Genomic DNA, 18,507 nt, shown 5'->3' on the forward strand with positions numbered 1-18,507 from the left:
CACTTAGAGATACAATAGATGAGTCTTGAGATTTAAAACTAATACTAATACATTAGGTGAAAAAAGTGTCCTCCATGCAGCCATAAAAGCACAGATGTGCCCTTCATTCCTGACATTTATGTTTCACCTGAGAGACCTGTTTCCCCTCCCTGACTTCTTGTACTGTACATGATGAAGTCACTGCATGATATATAGTGTGCTTTGTGTGTGAGGAAAAGCAGTTTTCATGCTCGGCAGCCCCGGGGGAATTTACCATGGCCTGTACAACACCATCACTGCTTCCAGCGATGCTGTAGCTTTTTCAAGCAGATGAGACGACGCAGTCTGACTCACACAGAGCTTTTTTGTTCCGTTCTGCTGCTACATAACCTGCTTTGCACACAGACGTCAAGGCAGTCAAGGCCTCAAGTCCGAGTTGTTTTCCTGAAAAGAGACTGTTTTCATACTGAAGAGCTGAATGTTAACGCTAGTTCTTCTGCCCTCACATTAAGTAGAGTAGCATTCGCTGTAACGTAAAACCCTTATCACACAATGATCCACGCTGCAATGACGGCAAGAAGTTGGGGTCAGACCTTATCAAACAATTACTTTGCGTTAAAAAAAATATTAACACGTTACAATTTTTAGATTAATGTAATTTTAACTAATTTTAACTCAAAATTTATTATGGGCAAAAGTCAACTTTGCACAATTCACCAAAGCAAATATAAATACACTGGAAAAATGGACTTTATTCGTGGTTTCTAAGAGATTTGACCCCAGTCATGTGTGTGTATTGTACATGTAAAAAGCTTCTGTTAAGAGAGAACAAACGAGGGCTGAAAACCAGTGTGAGCTGCAGGGTTTTGTGTGAGGGTGACTGAGCAGGAAACGGACAAGCCACATATAGGACACACCTGTGCAGTCATGACAATGGATCCCAGGTGTGTCCGCTGCCCAGAAGGGTAAAATGGAAAAGAACAAAATAATTCTCATTTAAATCTGGGGTCAAACACAGCTCTAATTAAAAACTAGTATCGATTTAATACAGTAATATAACCATTGCATCTCTTCAGTGGTGTGGTGACTCCTTAGAACCATCTTAGGTCCACTTTTACTCTCAGGCAGCAGATCACGGTGTAATTTTGCTATGATTGTAATGCTTTTTACATAACCCCCTCACATGCCTGGAATTTAGGCCACAGGTGCTGAGGTGTTTAGAATTTGCTCAATAAAGAGAAACACATACACTCCTCTTCAGTTATTTCTGCATTTATTCTGACGGGAAAATATATAATTCAATAAATATCATGGCAAACGACACTGGCAGACATTGGAAGGTGACATCAACATTCAACATGATAATGTACACGGAGAAGAGACAACAGACTAGGAACTGGCGATGGTAGTTGGGTCACTGAGCTCCTAAATGTGACAGCACAGGCATTTACACAAGCTGATTGGAAAAGCTTGAGAGTTACATTGAAAAGTGCATCAATACCTTTGATAGTCAAACAGTTGTTAGAGGATAATCACAAATCAGAGAAGAAATTGTTTTCTCAAGATTTCTTTTTTTTTTTTTTAAAAAGACGAGACGCCACAGTTACATTTTGATGGAATTAAAATAAACCCCACAGGCGAAAGGGGTCATGAACCCTGAACTCAAGCTGATAAAATTTCAAACCACATAGGAAAAATAAAATCCTGAAATTTGAGTTGAGACCTAGTCACACCAGAAAGTGTATTTCATAATTTTGGACTAAAACAAATCCAATAATCTACTGGAATGAAAAAAAAATAATAATAAATTGGTGTGACTGGGCTTTTATGAGGAGTCTTCCTAAGAGCTGAGTCAGAAAACTTCAGTGAAGCTGTGTTTGCTGCTTTCCACTCTCTCTCTCTCTCTCTGAAGTGCAGTGGGAAAGTGATTCACAGCTCTGACTGGCTGTCTGCCTGTTTAGGACACGCTCATTTTACACTTTTAGTCAAATTTCCACTTGTTAAGTGTTGGTCAATCTTTCTGGCCCATTAAGGATCCATTATTTCTGTTTCTGAATTTCAGCCTCACAAACTGGTGAAAATGAAGAGCCACATTTATCATGTGGAGGGAAGGAAGTGTTGGCCAAATCTTGAAAGCTCACTCTTGTTTTTGCCTTTTTTTTGTTTATGGCTCTGCAGCATCACACAAAGGAGTCCATAAACCTGTCAATGTGGAGAACAGTTGGGGTGATCTGTCCTCAGAGAGTTGTTGTGTATCCATAGCTGTTGAGGTGAACAATATGGCTCTTAGTGGGGAAGGAGCTAAAATAAAACAATGACGTAGTTACACAGCAATGACTTCACATTATACCAACGACATATCAGAGACAGGGGACACACAGCGGGAGGTTTCCTTTGCGCAGGACTAGAGAAATTCCTCTAATTTCCTTTGCTCGCAGACTAACAGTTACACAAACAGAACGGAGCGTGAATCAGTTCTATACCACAGTGACGAGTTGTCGTATAAGCCCAAATAAGAGCAGCTCCTGTTTATTTTTTACCCCAATCATGCTTTGGCACTCATTCAGGAGACCACATGCCCTTATACCCGTCCTTCACAAATGAGAGTCTCCTAATGACATCACTCCTCCTGCTCATTTCCTGTTGGTGTGGAAAACCTCGACTGCATCCGCTACGTCCTCCCAAGGGAAGCAAGTCACTTCCCAAGCAGGTAGCCCACTGACGGATAGCTTCCTCGTCTGGTGGGGCAAAAGGGGGGGGGGGGCACATAGATTAGGAGGCTACTACGCATTAATTTTTCAGTGGAGCAGAGTATTCCAGTAACATGTAAGTGAATTGAAGCTTATAAAACCCCTTTCCAGACAAATGAGGGGTCTTTAGCATGGAGGAAAGAGCAATGCCCCATAGCTTCCTGCTTGCGCTGAGCTCTGTCCTCATTCTCCTCAGTCTAAATCCCCTCGGTCTCACTCCTCACATGACCGAGCAACTTTTGGCTTTGTCCTTCCGGAGGTCCGAGGCCACAGCCGCCAGGTCGGGCCTACCGGGCATGTGTGAAATCCTCTTGGTGGCACGGGAGGCCTTACTGCGCTTGACGTTTTTGTTGCTTTTGTTGATGCAAGCCAGCGTAGCCACATGGAAAATGTCTCTGACGCTGTTCTCCGACTGCTGGGCTGAGCACTCAATGTAGGGCGCCGAGATCTGTTTGGCCATGCTGGAACCCTGTGGAGGACAGAGGTCAAATATGATCAGCGCCAGAAGAAAAGGCTTGGAGGTCAGCTTAGCAAGAGGGACATTTATAAGTACCTGCGTCAACAATGAGGGAAGGATTTCTGCTCTTGGGGATCAATTAAACACAGCTCAAAGTAGAGCACAATGAATTCAGTCACAGTCTTTGAATATCTGGCATTTACAAATGTGTCCTTTACAAGATTTCTAATCTGCTCACCTGGTCATAAGACACTGGTGTCTGTCTGTGATTGGAAAGCTCCACCAGCGTGCTCAGATCAGTGCGCAGGTCAGACTTACAGCCAACCAACAGCATCTTGGTGTTGGGGCAAAACTCCTGGATCTCCCCCTTCCACTGTGGAGAAAGACAAAAGCTGTCAATCGTGATTCACTCAGAGAAGATTACGAGTGAATATGATCTTATGTTATGCAAATGGTGACTTTACCATCCTAAATAAACATATTAAATAACATATATATGTTAGACACAATGACCTGAGTTGCACCCCCTGCCCTCCATCACATGGAGCTCCTCACTCTTTGAACCCTGGAAAGGAACGACAAATAATCCCCTGTTTCCGCCCTGGCGACAGTAAATGCGCTGTGGAATTTCTCCGGAGGCTTTAATCTGAGGCTAATGTGCTGACTGGTCAGGGGATCAAGTTCATCGCCTTCCATAGAGGAAGTCGTTTGGTACAGCGTGTCTACCCATGTCTGCCTACACAAACACCACAAGCCAGGACCAATGGTAATTCTCATCTAGATGCAGTGTACAGGCTGAAACCAGACCTTTAACTGACACAATGTGATGATAAGACCTTTGGAAAGGTTGTGTACTTTCTGCTTTCTACATTAGGGGACAACACATGCCCTCCTGCTGAGAAAGTGGTGAGGAGGGACCACAAATGAAGGCCAAACAGATGTATATCTGGGGTAAAGGGCTTGACAGGTCCTGGACTTGGAACCCTGAACCCAGTTGGACCTAGTCTGACTTAAATTGAGGCTGTTTTCTCTGGTTTCTGTTACATCTTGGCACAATCCTTCTGGGTGGACCCGACAACAGCAATCACACTCGGCTACGGACCAAAGCAACTGCATGAGGCCCTTTAAGGGACGTGATCTCATTCCAGTCTTAAAGAAATCTGAAATTGATGTGAGCCAGCTGCAGGTTCAGTTAACTGGCTCCTCCCTATAGCTCAGTGTTTCATGCCACTGACTTTGGTGCAAGAGATTGTTGGTCAGGGGATTGAATCCTGACCGGAGTGTCACTGGTTATTGAGAGATTGAGGAGATACAACAGAAATGCATGAGGGAGTCAGGAGGAATCATAGAATCACTTTTCCTTTCTTTAAGGAGCAATCCTACAATACATCCTACTATAGCCAATATATAATGTATATTTTAAGATAAGCAGAAGATAAACGTAGATTATTTCGTAGTGTTTGTGCTAAGTCCTGAGTGATCAGGTTAGAGATTGAAAAGATACAAAACAAATGGTAAGGGGGAGCCAGGATGCAAGGGAAGTAATGTCACCCCCCACCCAAGATTAGGTAACAAGTGTCATTAAATCTGCAGAGCAGAAAGACTAAGGCAGCAGACAAACTGTGAAGAACCCCATTTGTTTTGTACCTATTCAACATCTAGATGACCAGTCAGGATTTGAACCCCTGACCCACAATCTCTTGCACCAAAGTCAGTGGCATGAAACACTGAGCTATCCAGCCACACCCTGCACACACGTACGTGTGTGTGTGTCTTTTCATGTAGCACAAACGCTACGAAATAACTTCAGATTGACTCATCAGACTGCCTCAGATGAAGACCAGCATCAAACAGGATATTTTATAAGCATTATTAACCTAGTTTTTGGTGGTATAAACACTGGCTCCTCCTGTCCATATGTCAAGACACTGAAGCCCAAATGCTCAGGTGTGTTATTCAGAGGCAAACTGTAAAACGCCTCCTCTGCTGAGGTAGAAAAGTGCTACACAACCACAGTCCATTTATCATTTTCGTGCGGGTGGCTCTGAATGAGACAGTCATCAGCCCAGACTATCATAATTATCATAATTCTAATGCATTACAGTCATAGCAGGAGAAAAACATGTTCTGTGATGTGGAGGAAAAATACCACGTATCACTGGTCTTTTCAGCCACAGCTGCTCATTAGGGTCTTCTCAGTCTCTGTTTGGGTCTGTTCTGGTCAGTGGCATTTTGGATCTGTCTTTCTGTCTACATATTTTTGGTTCTTTTTCAGACTGCATCTCCCTGGAAAACTAATCTGCTGATGTCATTTGTGGGTAGATTTTCCATTGATCTACTGGGTCTGAAACCTGGACCTGTGAAATCCTAACCAGGATCTGTAACTTGCAACAAAAGAAAACGACAGAATGTGTCTGACTGCAGAAAAGAATGATTTTACAAGTTAGTAATCTTTCTATGAGGATCATGAAAGTCAGATGACTAATGCTGGCTGTTCTGCTTCATGTTCAATACACACTCAGACATGTGGCAGTCATCAGATGCTGGGGAACCAACAGCTTCTTGAGAACAACTTGTGGCTCTGCAACGCCTCAGCAGGAGTTGAACTTCCTTCTTCCCGCGAGGATTTAACACTTTACATCTACACATCACAAGATCTGCTACAAAACAAAACTCTAGACTTACATCTGTTGACCCAGTTTAAACGCAACGTGGTCTTGTGTCATCATGTCAGCACAGAAAATGAAATCAAAGTGCAACGCACCTTTTTCAGCACGCTGTCAAGTGTTTCAGGGCGGCTGATGTCAAAACAGATGAGGACCGCGTCCGAGTCTGGGTAGGACAGAGGCCTCACGTTGTCGTAGTATGGAGATCCTGCAGCAAAAGGGAAACAAGTAACTCAAAAAACAGTATTTGCCCAACCTTCAGACTCAGTTCAGTTTGAAGCTGTTACAGAACGACATGGACATAGGAATCTGCACACATCCAAGTCAATGCAGCAGAACCTGTCACTGTGACAGTATTTTTAGTTTGTACTTGAAAATTAATGGCTGTGCTGCAGAAATCACTGCAACTTTAATCTTCACCATCAAAGCTGTTACATATTCACTTTGCTGCTGGGTGCTATTCTGGGGAACCAGCTCCAAGAAAACCTCACCATCAGTAATTTAGAGCACAAAACTGAACAAGTTGTATCACTCCCGTCTCATCAGCAAAAGTTGTATAATTTACGTTTTTTTTTTTTTTTAACTCAGACGGCTTCGCAATTGGGAACACGGAGATTTGGACACTATTTAAGTCCTGAATTCTTTTCACTGACATGTAAATACCTGTATTCAAATGGTGGAAAGCAACCACATCCACAACATACTGTATGCATTAACACAGCAAAATCATCACTTTAATCGCTGAAGCATTCCTGACAGTTATTCTCTTATGACATGATTGCAGCTCAGCCGTAATCCATAGCAACCAGGCAAGAAAAACAAATCATGCAGCATCAGTAGAAAAAATGTGCTGACTGCAACAAGATCACTTGTTGAAGAAATCCTCTCCAGAGAAAACAGAGAACTTCAGAGTGAGGAAATAACTCCCTCCTCAAAATTGAAACCATGTGTGAGGGAGACGCCCATTTCTTGGCCAGACTGAAACATCTCCGGAGAAGAAAGGCGAGGACGGGAGGGGCAGGGAGGGATGGCGTCACGTCAAGGTGAGTCAAGATCACATGACGAAAAAGAAAAAAAAAAAAAGAGCTGACCACACACACGACCAGCTGCCAAGAATCTGGAGAATCTTGTTTTTGGTAACTGAAGGTTCCCTTGGGAGGTCCTTTCTAAACACTGCTGTGGAGAAAAGCCAGGAACACAAACACATACACTCGGAGGTCTAGCGTTCTTAATCTAAACAGTCTGGATGGGAGACGAGACCGTTTAAAACAATCCTCGGTTCCTTGCAGGCCTGGGGCTCGCACAGCAAAGCATGACACTAGCTGTTGTAGCTGGCTCCACCTCTGAATTCCACAGTGCCACTTTTCCAAATGTTGATGCACACAGGCCATCCACAATGCAGCTAATTTGTTTGCCTTAATGCCTATTACCATTTCAATAACTGAAGCTTAGTGAAGTATGCGTGCCAGGAACTCCACAAAATATATTATTTTGATGTCTCGATCTAAATGTAATGTCTTCCAGATGGGAATGCACTCGGTTATTTCCCAACGCCTCTTTGCTTTTCTACTCCCTCCCTAAGAATTTTACTGGAAAGCTGTCTGATAGGTGATACCACCAAAACAAAAAAAAAAAAAAACGACATATCACCGACGCTGCACAGGAAGTGAAAGACAAGGAGGAATGTTGGGGTCCACCGCAAGAATTTATTTCACGATCAAGGTCTTTTATTCCTCCCCCGTTCCCTGCCTGGAACCGATCACTGGGAAAATAAAGACGCTGAGACTGAAAGGGTAAGCTGTAGAAATGAAACACAGGCGTCTGTGAGTTGCTGGGTCCAGGCTGTGAGGTCTTCTTATGTCCCTGCATGCATTGCTGTGAACTTACCTGCAGGTTGAAACATTTATGGTTTCACATCTTTGAAACGCACTTCCAAAGCATTTCAAGCTGCACAAGATAGGAAAACAAACAGCTTCCACACAGGAATAATATTGGTTTTAGTACGTGCATAGAACTGGATAACATCAGGCATTTTCTTTTCGTGTCTGCTGTGACCAAACTCTGCTCTGAGGTCATCTTCCTGCCAAGCGGAAAGATAAGAGGAAATCCCACACACACACAAACACACACACACACACACACACACACAGATGCACACATGCACACAAGACCTGGTGACTGTCATCTAATTAGCTCCTGTCATTGTTCCCCCACAGGATCTCTAAATGTGGAAGGAAGACACACACCCTGTCCTCCCTCTCCCGACACACACTCTCCAGCCCCTCTCGCCTTCTCTTCAACATGTGTCGTGCTCACAGTAAATGAATATGATTGTGCACAGTGGCATGAGAGGACAAAGTATGCCGTGAAACAATACCAACCTCCCACTGAGATCCTGATGAAAAACCAAACGATTTTCCATGACTAAGTGGACGCTCTTCCAAGACGTAAAACTATTCTTCCTTCCTGATTGGGTAATGTGCTTTTACGGGCACAGCAGCTGGGATCAAAAACACCAGTTAAAGTAACAGCTATTCACCAAGCAAACTGGAAAATACATTCCACTCTCTTCACGTAATGTGACTCATAATTCAAATTCCCAGATGTTTCCTGACTTCCTGTAAATAAAAGTCACATTTTGCATGTTTGGAATACTGATCTAAACTATTCCCTGATTATATACATAGTGCACCTTCTGTAGAAAGCCTTCACACGGTAAACGCTTACTGACATGTAGATGCATTTTATCTCACACCAACACACAGTCCTGAAGAAAGTCTCAGCTGTGACTGACAATCTGGCGGTATTGCAACAGATCTGCAGGCCTGCTGATTTACTGCATAGCTAACATAGCTGAGCTGAGGGGCTGAGGTTGTGTGTGTGTGTGTGTGTGTGTGTGTGTGTGTGTGTGTGTGTGTGTGTGTGGAGAGGCGTTAAGCCTTCAGGGACACCTGTGGAAATAAGAAACAGCGACAGGCACGTCCAGCCCTCCTCCACTGTCGAGATTAAATATATAACCTCTCACCACCCAGACACGTTCAGTATAAACGGAGCAGAAGGCAATTTCAAACTCAGGTAACCTGAAGAAACATCAGCTGCGATCACTACGGCCGCTGCAAACATCCTGCAGCATAAAAATCTGAAGGGATCTGTCAGGAACGTGACAGTTCAATACAATAATACAATTCAATACGTTCTGTTTTAACACACTCCACTACATTGGTAATGGTTCATTATTATACATTATGTGGCAAAAGGCCACATTAACAGCAAACTGAGTCAGGTTTGACCCCGGTGCAAATGTATTCTAACAATAAGTTGTGGAGAGTCAAGAATGCACAAGCAGATTTTAATGTCAGGTGTAACACCATACTAATGACATTAGCAAGCAGGAAGTAACTTAATCGCTGCTGGGATTCTGCCGTCTTTCAGTTCATACACTGCACCACCGTCACACCACCACTCGGCAAATTCCACTGTGATTTAATTTCCCCCCGTAAAGGAGGTAGGGCTTTACTCCGCTAAGGATCTGGGTCTGGTGGGTACAATAGGGGTCTTTGTAGAGTAGGAAGCAGAAACCTTCAGTCTGAGGAATGCCAGACATGCAGCTCCAATTCGCTGAGCCCAGAAATGTGATCCAACGCAACAATGGCTGCCGACAGAAGAGCAGGGCGGGTGGGGGTACGGTGTGTGAGAGCAGCAGTGGACCTTAGTGAGTTCATGAAAACGTCCCACAGCTGAAGTGAACTGCCATGGGGGTAGCAGCACATGCGACGTGCTCGAGACCACTAGAAGGAAGTGATGATCTTCCCTGACTAAACTCCTTTATCTAAATTTCTTCCTGTTTTTCAAAGTGGGTCATCTTTTAATACGCTCAGTCGGCAGCTGTTCAGAAAACAAAAAACAACCAGTTTTCCCATAAGGTTTCCTGGCATAAATATCATCAAATAAGATCCATGGGGTTCCACGTGTGTCTCGTTGGGAGCACTTGATGTGAAAATCCCTAAGCTCCTGTGGTTCTTGTGTTTTTCTGGTAAGGTTTCATTAAAGCTTTTATTTGTCCTAGCTTGGGGAAAATTGCCAAACAGAGTTGGAGCAAAAAAAATAGTTCTGAAGTAAGAAAAATACTAAGCTGTTTCCTGCAGTCTGCTCCAGCATAAGTACATAATGAATATTTCAGCAGTGCAAAGGTGCTAAATCCTCTGAGAGATTAGCAGTGAAATGATTAGTTGATTGAAAATTCAGCAATTTTAAAGCTGCTCTCATCAATATTTTAACAATGCAGCACATGACGCAGTATAAAGTAGCTGGTAGTGATGAGGCCACGAAGGACTATCACCAGGTTTCTGCAGCTCGTCGCAGCATTTTAGCATCTTTCAGCTTGTTGTTTTGGTGTTTGCTAATGTTCCTCTGCTTCTCTTGGATGTGTAAAGCAACTGATTGCGGTTAACAATGTGATAACGAGTCAGTGTTTTTACAGCTCACTGTGCTAAGTCCCCACAACAAATCAATTAGGATTTAAGAAACAAAAAAAAATGTAAAAATGCAAATTACCTACAGGTTACAGCTTTAAATATCTTTGTGTTTGGGACCTAACACCTATCTCATGATGGGTGTTTTTAGATTTTTTCAAACATTGTACAAATTACAGTCTTGAAACTATCCAATACCTGCACCAATACTGACTGACCTTTAAGAAGGTTATTGAAGTTTTGAGACGCATTTTTCCTCATTTCTACTGTGGAAAATAAGAATAAGCCTCAAGCAGGCAGGCACTGAGCTCCAGGCGTAGCTCTGTTTACCTACACTGTCTCCCTATCCTGTTCGGATCTCAAACAAACACCTTTACAGCTAATTCAGTCATGCAGGCAGGCAGACAGTAAACCGTAAACCATTTCCTCTGCCGGTGAAAGAAATGGGAAGCATCAAAGGCTGCAGCCTTGGCCCCGGGGGACCCCACCCTAAGGCTGGGAAGCGAAGGCAGCACTGACAAACAGGGTGGGGGACAAATGGAAGGCAATACAACAGGCAGGCATTTACCTTAATGACCTGAATTACTCTCATCACCCTCCCTTTTAAACACACACACCAGGCTGCTCATTAGGCCACTCATCACTGCAGAACAAAGACCAGCACAGTGTGTGTAGGTGTGTGTTTGTGAGGCATGGCAGTCCAGTGTTTGTCTTCATCTCTGCATCCCAGTCTTTGCCTGTAGTGCATGTTGGGGTCTCACACACACACACAGACACCCCTCCCTAACACACCTCAGGAGATAAGGGATAGATTCGATCGGCCATGGCCAATGGGTGTCTCTACAAAGGGACCAGTCAAGCTGAAAGCTGTATCAATCAGTCATTGGGTGCATGCTTGGGTGGGGGTTAGGACTGAAGGTGGTTGGGCGGGGGTTCTGGCTCCATCTCAGACCCACTGATCTAATAGGAACCATGCCCCCCTTCCCCCCCATATCCCACCCCTTGCTGTTTTATGAAGCAAGAGAGAAAAAGAAAAATGGCCCCAGGCAGTCGGCCAGAACAGTGCAATAAAACAAAATTCTCACTCTAGCTCGCTTTCATTTCTTTGCCTTTCCACTTCCACAACACACACACGTAGGGATGAAGGAATCTGAAATTTGAGCTACTTGTTTTGCTTGTAGGCTTCCTGAGCCTGGAAATTAGCACTATCTGCCGACGCTATTATTTTCATTTCCCCAGGAGACTACAAGCCCAAAAAAAGACCAAATCATCAAACCTGAAGACGCTGCTTTTGCTGCACAAATGAGATCAGGCTGTTGTTAAACATGTTAAATCAGAATAAGAAAATTTATTCTGTTTTTTTTAAATTTTCTCTGAAGAGGAAAAACATTCCGTGTCGATCTTGAGAAAGTTGCTCACACATTTCTCAGGAATTTCAGGCAAGAGACCCGCAACAGCTGGCTGTTGGCTTGTTGCCGCCCATCACCGCCCCCACTGCGTGTGTGTGCGCACACACACAAACACACACACACACACACACACACGGCATGCACAAGGCATGACTGCCGTGCTATTCACTGCTCGGGCATTGATGGATGAGAAAGTGGGTTTGTTTACCCACACCAGGGATGCAGCAGCTGGTTTGGACCCAAAGTCCGACCAACAGGAGATAAAGGCTGGAGAGCCTGCACACACACAAACACACACACACACACACACAACCAAACTATCCCAAAATACACAACAGGAAGTATTTCAAAGTGTGTCGTGCACATGTACGACTGTCTACTGAAACATTAATTCCTCTGGTGCACGTCAGTGTTAAGTGTAATACCAAACACGTCCCTGTAGGTGAACGTAGACGGGTAATCTCAAAGAGCAATTCCCACTATGAAAAAGGATTAACCCAGCTCTATTGATTAAAATGGGTCACATATCAATTTCATTATTCAAAAAAAGGTGAGCCTACAGCAGCAGGCCCAGGGAAGTACCTGAGCAGTAGTTTCTGGAGATAAGGCCGATCTCCAGCTGAACAGTTAACAACAATAATCTATAATATAATAATCACGTCCACAGGGGTCACTGGGGGGGGGGGGGGGGGGGGGGGGGGGGGTCTGTGCTAGGGAACTGGATGTTTGTACATGCCCGGGCATTTCACCAGAACCAAAATTGGGGACGGAGAGCAGGATTACCTGAGGTGTCCCACAGACTCAGCTCGATCCTCTGGGTGTCGATTTCAAAGCTGGCTGTGTAGTTTTCAAACACTGTGGGGACGTAGCTCTGGGGGAACATGAAGAGAGGGCATGTTAGAAAACAAGCCTGCTTGGAAAATGCACTGTTTATAGCTTCAACTCAAGCTTGTACACAGAGGAGTCCAAATACTAGTACTAATACTCAACTGGTGCCACATTACAGCACTGTCACCACCGTTAAGACCTGTATTCATTCTAGGAACAGTGTCATACATGCATCACAGCTAAAACACAACGCATGTCCTTCATCAGCCACTCAGACACCTATTCGGGTTCACATACAGTGGATCATTACGATCCAGATTAGAGGCGCGGTGTTGGTGAGTGTGCGGTGTCTGCGGGGTCTCACCTCGGGGAAACAGTCCTTGGCGAACACGTGAAGCAGCGCAGTCTTCCCGCACTGGCTGTCCCCCACCACCACTATCTTACACTTCACACTCTGACTGGGATCCATGCCGGATTTCAGAGAGAATTTCTGACAAGAGCGTCTCTCCTTCATTGAATTCAATCGAGATCAAATGTATAAAATAAAAATCTAATAAAAAAAAAATCCTAATAATAATAAAGACGAGTCCAATCCTGTGCGTGAGCGAGTCGTCGAGCTGTAAAACGCCAGATGCGGTCTCGGTGCCTCCCTTGCCCGTCTTCCTTCCCCGGTGTTTCCGCCTGCTCTGAGCCGGTAAATGCCATATGTCGGTATTTATAGGGACGCGTCGGCCAATGGCAGCGGCTCTATGGCTCGTCCCTCCCGTCAGCCTCACACAGCAGCCTGCCGGGACCAGGACTCCACCATGGCGCCCCCTTTGGACACGACCACAACTTTGTAATAATACAAAACAATCCAATATAAACGATCATTTTCACATCGTCTGTGCATAAAGAGTAACTGGGTGTGAAACACTGAAACCAAAACACAAGGTAAAAACATTATTTACACATTCATACAACATAATCTAAACATTACTGAAAGCACATCTTCCAATGAGGTCACTAAAATAGCATGAACACATAAGAAAATAAGATCCAGTTAGAGCTTAAACCCTTTAAAGCTAAAATATGGACTATAACTACATATATTAGTAAATAACAGGAAGAGTCAGAGTTTTGAGTATATGAAAGGAATAACTGCATAAAGAATGTAATAAAGTTATGGTTTGAGGACTTTGAGGACTTACGATTAGTTGTTTTCTATCACTGCACAGGACGAATACTGTAAATAATGATATAAAAAGCAGTAACCAGATATGTTTGGTGTTTTCTGTCCACACACAATATTATTCATTATGTTTTCTACACATTTCACTCAGTTCTTACCCAGAATGAGCCCTCAGGCTGCTTCTGAGCTCGACCGTGTGAGCAGGTATCGATTCATTCACACACACACACACACACACACAGAAGGCTTTTTCATTAAGAACAATTTTCACTTCTCTGCCACATAAAACAAAAAAATAAACCCAGTGAACCCAGTACCAGATGCTGCTTATTTCCAGTGAGCAGCATCAGTAGTTTCCAGAGAGGATTCCCTCATTATCTGTGACTAATACATGTGGTTATTGTGGAAAACACAGGCAGGGAGAGCACATCAGCTTTCACCCAGAGCCTTATGACAAGACACATAGAAAAGGGGGGGGGGGGGGGGGGGGGATGGGAAGTAAATTTCCCTACAGGGTCGATAACTCAGATTCACATTTTTCTGTGTTTTTCTGGGTGTAAGCGGGAGCCCTTCTGGTCTCACAGCCTAATCTCTCAGCCTTCAGGCTACTCCAACATGGCATCACCAATCATTTCACAAAAATGGGAAAACAGCAGTGTTCTGCATCAGCTCTCCCCTCTGCGACAGAGCGATTGGACTCTGGGTGTTGCTGGCAGCGTTTTTACAGTGAGACAGCTCCACCCTGCAGGCTGTGTGATAGGAGTCCCGTCTGTTGTGTGGAAGCTCTTCCTGCAGGACCCAACAGTGCCAGGGGGAGAAGGGACTGGGGGGATTTTACACCCTGCTCTTTGACGTCCATCTTTGCACCATATGCATTTAACCTCGTTCAAATTCTGGCTGAAACAGATTTGGGATTTAGATTTTTTTGTGTCATAAAAAACATCCTCTAGCTAAGCGGGGATATGTTATACTTCCTTCGATCTCTATCATTTCTTTATGTTCAAATAAATCCTGCTAGCTGGGACTGAAGGGGCCCTTAGCAGAGGAACAACACTGCATCAAATGAGGTGTTTACACATTATGCCCCTGTGCCCTTCTCCAGTGTTATTCAGGCTGTGTGTGTGTGTTTGTGTGTGTGTTTGTGTGTGTGTGTGTGTGCTGCACAGCCATAGCCTGCAGTATTGCCAATCTCATTTAGATGCAGCCACACATTTGGGCCAAAGTGAGACTGACATCATTGCAGAAGCATCTTAAAGGAAAATCCCCCCAATTTATAGAACCCAAATGGCAACATCAGCTTGATGATTTTGAGAGTTTTTGCTAATCTCTTTTTTCCTCTCATTGTGATTTCCTACATTTCCCATAATATATTGTGGCAAACTACAGAGAAGGTGCATAAATCTGCCCGAGCAGTTTTAGAACAGTGGAAAGGTCAACATGTCTCGTTGCTTCGTTTCATTGTGGGCTACTGAGACTCAAACCGGTTCCATGATTCTTCTACAAGAGATTTCTGCCTTCATTTCTAGTATGATCGATGTTTTCATATCTGAAACAAAAGGCAAAATGAACCAAGAGGGACACAGGTAGACATTATACTATGTGTTTCTGCAAATGGAGCTGGTAGACAAGTACGGGCACACAACTACTGTATAAGGTTCCTAGAATAGAAAACAGGGTACCACCTGTTTTTAGTCACGTGGTGCTGTCAACATCCTGTGAGCCCTTTAAATTTCCATGAGGGCAAGGAAACAACAAATCCTTTCAATCAGAGCTCATTTGCCCCTTTACATAGTTGTCATATTGATTTTTGTTAACATGAGTCAACAGAACATTTAACTAAGCATCAGCTGTGTTTCAGAAAAAAAACTCTTCCTGTTGCCAATAAATGTAGCAACCCAAACTGAAGCCAAACTGATTTGGAGACCTGGACTGAATCATTTTGGATGTTCAAACTCAGATTTACAAAAAACAAATAATGATGTACTAAATAATTTAATGAATATACTGTAATTAATAGACCTTGACCTTGGTCCGCATCCCATAATGCTTTATTGCACAACTAGGTCAGCAGACATCTACCTTGCAGTATGTTTAAAGCATTTCACTGTCACTCTTAGAGCCATGGCACGGTGAATGTTGGATAAAAAAAACAAGTTTCTAGTGTTAAATCAGCGGCAGATATTTTTACGGCTATGAATAATCTGAATTATTCATACTGAAAATGCCTTAGAGCAGCAATACTGTATTTTCCGATGATAAACTCGCATCTATGGCTGTTTTGTGCAGAAAGCGCCCGTCGCTGTCTGCGATATCCAGCATAGTTCACGTCTGGGTCACACACCAGCGAGCATAACTCTTCCTGTGTGCGATAGCTCCTTAGAGCACCAAATCACAGGGATTTGCCCTACTGCTGCAATGGTTTCCATAAATCTTAGGCAACCGTTTGGAAAATGATGAGGAAAAAAAAGAGTTTTTCCCACACCAGACAGGTCAGAAGATGATTAAGAATGAGCACCAGATAACAGAATTTGACTCAGGTCTGAATGATTTGGTTTTAGCCAGTGGGGCGGCAGTGCTGGAGGTGTGATGAGTCGAGGTCACTGGGTCTCTCTGCCCTGACAGCCTGCTGCCCCACAGTTATCTCTGTCAACGTGCATTGAGTCAGAGGGAGCACTGACATTTACTGCTGGGGCGAATGCGGCACACATTCCCTTGTTTTCGGTCTGAGATAGATTTCCTCAGCGGTTGGCCACCGTGACCGGGAAATTAAGGGCAGATTCACAGCAGCTCAAGAGAAGCAGCGGCAGACGTCTCTTTTGTTCTTTATTCAAAAACGAAGCGAAGGCACCATTGAATTAACTGCAGCATATTTTCACTGGCATCTTCGTCTTAGAACAGACAAAAAGGAGGTTCCTTTCAAGATATAAGTAATAAACTTTAACTTTAACTAGCGGCACTGACAGTCTTTAAATCATTCTTCAAATTGGACTGTCCACTGGGTCACGGCTCTGGTTTTTACACCACGGTCATTAAATAAAATCTTCAAAGTGCATTGGTAGAGTAATAAGATTTTGTTTTGCAGGAGATGTCAGGGAGTTGTTTGACTACTCGCAGTATTCGTCCTAACCAGCCTTGATCTCTGGCCACCAGCAGCAGGGGGCCCTCAGCCTGAAAGCACTCCAGTTTCAGAACAAGGAGAGGTGTTATTTCACACCAGCTGGGCCACTGAGTGACCCTTAATAACATATGTGAGTGTGTGTGTTTTCGTGTGTGTGTGTGTGTGTGTGATTACTTACTCTGCATATTCACACAGAGATCAGTTCCTGAAAAAGTAAACGAAACCAATAACAGATTAAATGCCACGCTAATAAAAATGTGCCATCGCAAACCAAAAACACCTTAAAATGATGCTAGAAAACATTACTACAATAAATAATGTAAAACCTACTGAACAATATTAGTACTTTCCTGCAAATGGACACATGTATGTTACAAATTAGATGCAAGTTAAACATGACAAAACCACCTTTTTCCCAGATCAACAGTGAAAGTTCTGGCAGACCCACTTAATGCCACATACAAATACAGTGGGTTGCTCAGATGCTAAGCACACACAGCATCAAACAATCAGCATGTAGTAGCAGCCTTCAGCCTGACACACCTGCTTCCTTTGCCCTTATTAGTTTGTTGCTCTCCCATTGGCCAGCACTGGAAGCTGGTTGGTGGGTGTGCCACAAACCCAGCAGCCAAAGGCCCAAACTCTGATACAGCAGCGTCCAGGACCAGCTTCCACACATTGGATGTGCCGGTTATGTAACCTAGCTAAAACTAACACAAGGGATTTTTGTTCAAATGACTGTACTGCACAATGCACTGTACTTTCCAAAATGCCACTGTAGTAACCTTATTGTCATGACGTCATTGTTGTTTCTGTGACATCATAGTGAAGAAATGGCTGTAATTAAAAATGACAGTGATCATGTTGCCTGTTGTGAAGTGTAACGCAAGCAGAACATAGTGAAAATTACTGAACATCCCTGGGAAAAACTCCAAAATTCCTCTGAGCTTTGTCTTGGGAAATAGTTTTTTCCCCAGATCTTCTGAGTTCATCCTGTTCTGCTACTGGTCCAAGCTGACATGTGGTGGAGAAATGCACAAGGAAGTTTGATTTTACCGACAGCAGAGTGTTTGCTCCCCCAAACTTTTTTCATGGGATTGCACAGTTTTACCAAATGTTGGATGAGTCACCCGCTAACATTATATGATTTGTAATTTTGGCATGGGGCAGCAGAGTCAGAAGGCGTCCTGATTTAACAGGTACTCTTTGATGAATCCTATTAAGCTTTGTCTGCCTTTCCTCCCCCCCTTTGGCTTAAAAACATATGAGTTTTTTTCTTTTTTTAATAAACCATTAGCTTAATATCCTCGGACGAACGTCCTGCGGGGAAGCGAGGGCACAGCGCGCACACACTGCGGCAATGACACACACACACACACACACACACACACACACACTGCACAGCACAGTAAGTCTGTGGAGTGTCAGTCATTAGGTCTGCTCAGACATGGATACACACGCTAATGTAACATGCTCAGTGTGCGTGTGTGTTTAATAGACTGGAGATTGAATCATTGTGGGGATGACCTGATTCTTTAGGGAAGTTTTTGAACATGTGTTTGTGTGTGTGTGTGTGTGTGTGTGTGTGTGTATTTAAGGGTTAACGGTGCATGAAATGATGTCTTCATCAGCATGTCCTCAAGACGAACCACATGAT

At 43.8% G+C, this 18,507-nt stretch overlaps 1 protein-coding gene across 1 annotated transcript; it reads right to left on the reverse strand.

Annotated features, from left to right (window-relative positions):
- Nucleotides 1–1,235: 1,235 nt before the first annotated feature.
- Nucleotides 1,236–13,371, reverse strand: rnd3a (Rho family GTPase 3a). The gene is made up of 5 exons (XM_026301640.1): nt 12,926–13,371; nt 12,517–12,604; nt 5,951–6,060; nt 3,425–3,559; nt 1,236–3,198 (listed from the first exon to the last, which is right to left on the reverse strand). Exons 1-5 carry the CDS (start codon nt 13,073–13,075, stop codon nt 2,950–2,952), a joined length of 732 nt encoding a protein of 243 aa, XP_026157425.1. The 5' UTR covers nt 13,076–13,371; the 3' UTR covers nt 1,236–2,949.
- Between the last annotated feature and the right edge of the window lie 5,136 nt (nt 13,372–18,507).

The sequence above is a fragment of the Mastacembelus armatus genome, chromosome 2 (assembly GCF_900324485.2).
Source record: "Mastacembelus armatus chromosome 2, fMasArm1.2, whole genome shotgun sequence".
Taxonomy (NCBI): domain Eukaryota; kingdom Metazoa; phylum Chordata; class Actinopteri; order Synbranchiformes; family Mastacembelidae; genus Mastacembelus; species Mastacembelus armatus.

Coding starts and splice junctions, on each gene's coding strand:
- rnd3a (XM_026301640.1), bottom strand. CDS start 13,075: ATGAAGGAGAGACGCTCTTGTCAGAAATTCTCTCTGAAATCCGGCATG. Junction 3,560..5,950: donor TTGACAGCGTGCTGAAAAAG/GTGCGTTGCACT, acceptor CTTTCTCCACAG/TGGAAGGGGGAGATCCAGGA. Junction 3,199..3,424: donor CACCAGTGTCTTATGACCAG/GTGAGCAGATTA, acceptor TGTCCTCCACAG/GGTTCCAGCATGGCCAAACA.